The 6,595-nt window shown below is 37.7% G+C and overlaps 1 protein-coding gene and 1 long non-coding RNA gene across 2 annotated transcripts; both read left to right on the top strand.

Annotated features, from left to right (window-relative positions):
• The first annotated feature begins 1,200 nt into the window (after positions 1-1,200).
• On the top strand, positions 1,201-4,568 carry LOC113472280. The gene is made up of 2 exons (XR_003394666.1): positions 1,201-1,666; positions 4,455-4,568. It is a non-coding gene; the product is annotated as an uncharacterized LOC113472280 (long non-coding RNA).
• An 811-nt stretch (positions 4,569-5,379) lies between these two features.
• Positions 5,380-6,280, top strand: LOC103521135 (the record flags this gene model as incomplete). The annotated part of the gene is made up of 2 exons (XM_008486242.2): positions 5,380-5,573; positions 6,116-6,280. Coding segments are annotated over exons 1-2 (340 nt in total), but the record flags the coding sequence as incomplete, so codon positions are not given.
• Between the last annotated feature and the right edge of the window lie 315 nt (positions 6,281-6,595).

The following is a 6,595-nucleotide window of genomic DNA, read 5'->3' on the forward strand; positions in this document are numbered from 1 at the left end:
AAAGGAAAAGAGAGGTTTCAAAGTAATGAAGACTTTTCTTTCCTGTAATGAGAATTGATTTTGTACTTCGCGAGGTGAAATTCTGATCCAAAGGTCAAAGGTTGGTGGTTCGAAGTTTGTAGTTTTGCGGAACGACATTTCTGACAAGCGCATTCATGCTTAACACAATTAAACTTTTTTTTCACATTTTCTCACACAAAATAATGAGCTCTGATCTTGAAATTTGTCGCGACGACCTATGAACTCAAAGCGAGAAAGTTTTAGATAACACTTCAGTCGATCATTTGAGACCGGTTTCAGCGTCACCTATGTTAAGCTACGCCGAGCAAGGCCAATAAATGGATGGGTGACTTGAACATTATATTGGGAATAAAGGGAGAACGGGCTCTAGTCTTGATTTTAAATCATTACATGAAAGTAAAATCAAAAAATCAAATCAAGAATAATAATAAACTGAATATTAAACAAATTAGGTACATATAGGTACTGATTTGCTCTAACTAATCACTACGGGCTAAAAAAATCCCGGAGGGACGGACCCTGCTTGTTGTTTCCATATCCCTTTAAGCGGAACCAACATCAAACATTAAGGTGCGAATATTATAAATAGACTTGCACATGAAATGAACAAGCACAATTATCAAGCATTTAGCGGAAAGTTCAAAACTCGTGTTTTTTTAACTTTAATAAAAAAGTTCGTCGTTTTTCTAAAGATAGCGTGGTTTCTAAAGAAAAGGGGGAAGAAGAGATGGTAAATAAAAGTGGATCCCCATTTTCCTGTTAGACATTAGATTACTGTCAAATGCCACTGCTCTTACCTTAGAGTACCAGGAAGCTTTTCGAGTTCATTAGTGCAGTTTATTTGGTTTCTCACAGTGGTGGTCATAGAATAGAATAGAATATAGGTGGAGAATAGAATAGAATAGAATAGGTGTTAATAGCTTTTGCTTATAAAATACACATTACACATATACAAGGAAGGAAATGCATGCTTTATAAGTTTATATGTAGTTATGTACCTACCTTTATGTTGGTACATAGTATAGTATCTACATATTAGGAAGGCAATATGCAACAAGTTTACAAGCACCTCTTTTTCTCACCAGACGTTGGATTATGCCCAGGGGCCCAGGGGGGCCCCTTTTGTTGAGATATGTGATTCATTACATGAAAGTAAAATCGAAAAATCAAATCTTTGATTTGAATACTTACCAATAATTAGAAACCCTTTGAATAATGTAGGTAATAAAAGTTTAATTTTGAAATCTCCATGAATTTTCATTCTCATAAATATATTTTTAAAAACTTTTTGTGGCTTTTTTCAATACAATCCTTGAAAATTGACAACATTAACGAAGTGATCTAACAGTTTTCCAGAGTGTAACCAATATAAGCTACCGTGTCAGTATGAGAGATCTGTATTGGTGTGACTACGTTAAATACACATGCGTGTGTATTGTTTGGTCCTATCTAATCTTTTATCATATCATTTGTTAATTACATTGGACGTCCCATTTTACATGGGGTTCCCATTTCGCCATTAGTGGACATGAGGACAGAAGATTCTTTCACGTAAATCTGATTTGAAAAGTTTGGAAAAAGGCTGGAGAAAATTGCAGGCCTAACGAAGGCAATTTTACAGCCTAACTTTCAAGAAAAGTTGTAGGTGAGTATTGGAGGCCTCTCCCTTCGATTTAGAATTTTTCATACAAAAAATTACCAAGTGAATAAAAAGGAATTAATTTGATTGAAGTCAATCTTACAATCCAGTATTCTTTAATTTGTCCCTGGGAATCGAACCGGAGTCCCTTCGGTTATCAATCCAATGTGCTATTAGCAACGGAAATGAGATTGTTGATAAGTGAAAATAAATAGAATGAAAAACTTTTACTTTAAATGAGTTATTTTTAATTTCAAAATTATTAATTTATATAAATCTCATTGAAAAAAGCCTCAATTGATGTAACAGAAGGACATTTTGAAAATTATCCCACATCTTCTCTCATCAAACTTTCAGAGGAAAGACTTTTTTTTTTATCAGAGAGTTTAAAAACTCATTTTTCTCAAAAAAGCCGCTGGCAGTTCAAATTATAAGCTGATGGGTTTACTGCAGTAATTAAAGTTGATACTGGGGGATGAGATGAGGATGAGCCTCCCCATAAAACAGAAGGACATTTTGAAAATTACCCCACATCTTCTCTCATCAAACTTTCTGAGGAAAGACTTTTTTTATCAGAGAGTTTAAAAACTCATTTTTCTCAAATAAGCCGCTGGCAGTTCAAATTATAAGCTGATGGGTTTACTGCAGTAATTAAAGTTGATACTGGGGGATGAGATGAGGATGAGCCTCCCTACAGATAAAGAGATAAAGTGTTTGGCTTGTCATCTTCGGGTACTCGGGTTCGAATCCATGAAGAAGAAGAAGAAGAAGAAGAAGAAAAAAAAAATTCAAGATTAAGATGTGAATAAATACCTACATTAATTTATTTCCTTTATTATAGGTCCTATAATATTTTTTATCCGTCCGGACTTCGGACCGCGAAGATTTTTCAATGTTCATCCGGACCTGAATAGGATTTTGTTACCTACTGACCCCTGTTATAGGATAACGAAAGTAAAAAGTTACAAGATGAACAATGATGTAGGTATAGGTGTGTACCTATTTTATAACAATTTTTTTTCCCATCAGGATAAAATCCGCCCCGGGCGGGAATCTAACCCGCGGCCTAGCGCTTACAAGGCAGACGCACTACCAATTAAGCTAACTAGGCTGGCTTTATAACAAATTTAATTTCACATTCAACGCCTAAATATTAGTTTTCCTGAAATTTTAGCAGGTACCCAAATGAATGAAAAATAAAGGGCCAATAACACACTCCATTGAGCTTCCTAGCTAGATAGATACAAGTAGACTAGATATAAACGGAAGATAGGAGCTAGATAGTAGTGGATAGCGAAGGAAAATACATATAAGTTCTATTAAGTTAGCAGCATATGGCCGCTATCGCTAACCACAGCCGTTTAGATTTTATAGTCGTAATTTGGCTCTCAGGGGTTCTTAACAATTGGTCCCCAAAACAAGTAAAAGTAGGCCGGAACTCAGCCATATGTTAAGGTCTTATTGTTTTGTTTAGAAAGCCTTATTTGTCCGGAGATTCACAAGAGTTAAGGTGTGTCCAGACATAGTTTACGCCGTCGCGTCGATCGACTCGATCACTGTCGACTGAAATCGTACACTGCCTCGACAACATAGATTCACCTCTACACCTCGTCGATTGATCGATCGATGGCGTCGACACTGTGTGGACACAGCTTTATATGCTTCTTGAAGAATCACTTTGGGAGCTGCCAAAGCAGGCATATTATTTACAACTATACCCTACCTACATAAACTTATGAATATGAACTTATTTTGATATGCCAATAAGTTCTTTAAATCCAAAATAATATCAACTCCGAAATAGTATGAAGTGGTCCTCAAATAATTAGGTTTTTAATGAGAAGTCCACCACTCAAGAAGGTTAAGAACCCCTACTCTTTATGATCTTCCTCTTTCCCTATTGCTCCATAAAATTTACAATACGCTACCTACATACATACTTATGAATATTAATCAGTGTGATTTCTCAATTTCTCAATGAATATTAAATCCAAAATAATATCAACTCCGAAATAGTATGAAGTGGCCCTCAAATAATTAGGGTTTTAATGAGAAGTCCACCACTCAAGAAGGTTAAGAACCCCTACTCTTTATGATCTTCCTCTTTCCCTATTGCTCCATAAAATTTACATCCTTCCATATGGGGATTCAATATCCTTCTTATTAAGTTAAGGTCGTCCCTAGGGAGTCATAAAGAGGGGATAAGAGGGACCGAGAGGGGTTCCTCCCCCTTCAAACACATTTCGGGAACATTCTTTCCCTGTCATAAAGGTACGGTATTCGTTTATCGGTAGAAGTTGGGGATTAAATTGTGTGTCAGCCTGGTAATTCATTTAGATATGCAATGTGCAACACATAAAAGGTAAATTGTCCAGTAACCACTGACAGTAACATGTTGAATGCACTGGTTCCAATGGATCACTTGAAGCAACGTTGTGAGTGGTTGGTATGTGGATGGATAACCGTTTGGGATAACACAGACTGCTGTAGATTTCGGGATTCATTCAATGTCCTGTGTATAATTGAGGACCTGGGAAGAATACCTACTTACCTACCTTTTGATTGTAATTAATTAGTAGGTAGGTAAAAAGCAATGTTGTGAGTGGTTGGTGTGTGGATAGATAACCGTTTGGGATAACACAGACTGCTGTAGATTTCGGGGTTCATTCAATGTCCTGTGTATAATTGAATACCTACCGTTTGATTGTAATTGATTATTAGGTAATTAGGTACCTACCTATTTTTAATTTTGATTAATATAGGTAATTCTCTTTTAATATTTTCTGTTTTTCAGGACACTGTAAACATCGCTTACTTTTACTTCCTCAATGGGTCGCTCCTGGTCGATACATTCTTTGTCATCAGCGGCTTTCTCAGCGCCCACCAACTGGTTCAGCATTTCAACCGCTCCAAAAATGTGGACTTTGTCCTGGTCGTCTTAGATCGAATAGTGAGGTGAGAAACTTACTTATTTACTTGGGTACGTATTTACCTACTTATCAACGGAAAGTTTTCCCGAGGCCCCTATTTTCGTGATGTAGACGAAAGTTTTTTCTCTCTATTGTTTTGAAAAACGAGACAAAAATTGAGCCAAAGGCTAGGTCTTGTCTAAGACAAGACAAGGTCTCGTCTCATTCTGACGTTTCACAAGAGCTGTCTACCAATAATTATTTAATTACTGATTGCTTGTCTCGGTGTAAGGGTTGTTGGTTTTGATTCCTCACATTTTCTTCCACAAACTTACGTCACCTAAACATGTCTTTTTAGTCCGTCCTTCCTTTATTATTACAATAGTAATAAAAAGGTATAAGGGACGGACTATTGTATTCGCTTCGGTGTCGTCTGTCTGTCTGTCTGTCTGTCAATAGTAATAAAAAGGTATAAGGGACGGACTATTGTATTCGCTTCGGTGTCGTCTGTCTGTCACTCTGTCTGTCCCCATAGAAGGACTTATCCAAACCTAGTCGACCTATATTTCAAATTAAAAGTCTTTTTACCAGGAACACGAAAATGGTGGTGCAAATTTTGTCCTAAAAACCATAAAGCCAAAAAACCAAAAAAACTGGACTCTTTAATGTTATTCGACGAAAACTCGTTTGTGCGCATGTGCAGAAACGCGTTTTTGATTACGTCTTACGTTTCAATTTTCGTCACGTAAGTTAGCAGTGCAAAAACTCTCCGTTTTCAGCTATTAAATTTGTGTGTGTGTTTTTTTTCCTCCAGGCCGTCAAGATCTTCATGTTTTCTGCGGCCGTCATTGGCACTCACATCATGTTCATTGTGCCCATGTTATTCGTGTCGTCCGGCCATCAGTACAACGTTTGGGAACATGTCCTGTATGCCCCTCTACATCGATTGGTATGGGCAGTGGCCATGTGTAACTTCATTGTGGTTCACAACGCAGGAGGATATGGTGAGTGCTGCTCATCTGGGGAGGTAGAAAAAGTTGTGAAATCCCCTAAAGATACCTACCTCTCTGCGGTAAAAAGATCTCCTTATCTTAGGACTTAGGAGGTACAAAAAGTAGTGAGATCCCCCAAAAATTTTTCTGCATTGGTCACGTGACTCGAGATTTGAAGCTACACGTTATGTTTGAAGTTTGAAGTATCACTTCGAACTCTTGTCGTTTTATGTGCTCCTATGAAGCAAGCTTAATGAAAGTTACATTATATTCTATTTTCCACTATATTCTCCCACCTTCCATTCTAATCCATCAATGAATGGAAACTCATGGTCACAACTGACATGAAATATGTACATATGTCTAAATCCGAAAGAGGGGCATGGCGCGTTTTGGCGTTTTGCCGGGATTTCAACATAATTTACACAATCTTTAATACTAGTAAATTAGTTCATATTGCTTTGGGCTGACATTTAGTTTTGGCTACAAATTTTACGAGCGGATGCCCTTCGCACTCAACCTTTGTTACCTATTACCTACTCTTTATTTTCCAGGCGTCATCAGCAGTTTCCTGGGGTGTCGATTGTTTGCTCCGCTAAGTCGTCTCTGTTATGGAGTCTATCTGACTCACGTTGCTATTATGCTGATTGAGCTCGGCTCGTCTCATAACTCGGAGTACGTCACAATGATCGGTCTGGTAAGTTTGAATCAGCAGGCTGGTAAGTTTGGATCAGCAGGCTGATAGGTTTGGATCAGCAGGCTGATAGGTTTGGATCAGCAGGCTGATAGGTTTGGATCAGCAGGCTGATAGGTTTGAATCAGCAGACTGATAGGTTTGAATCAGCAGGGGTAAGGAGACTTTTTGTTTTGTTTTTTGAAGAGGTTTGATAGTAGAGGGAACTGTAACTGCCAGGGTCTTATCGTCCCGAAATCGATGAGAGAGGTCTTGCCTAAGAGCTGTCTACCAATAATTATTTAATTACTGATTGCTTGTCTCGGTGTAAGGGTTGCTGGTTTGATTCCTAGGATTTTTT

This window comes from Diaphorina citri, unplaced genomic scaffold (assembly GCF_000475195.1).
Source record: "Diaphorina citri unplaced genomic scaffold, Diaci psyllid genome assembly version 1.1 scaffold4585, whole genome shotgun sequence".
NCBI lineage: Eukaryota > Metazoa > Arthropoda > Insecta > Hemiptera > Psyllidae > Diaphorina > Diaphorina citri.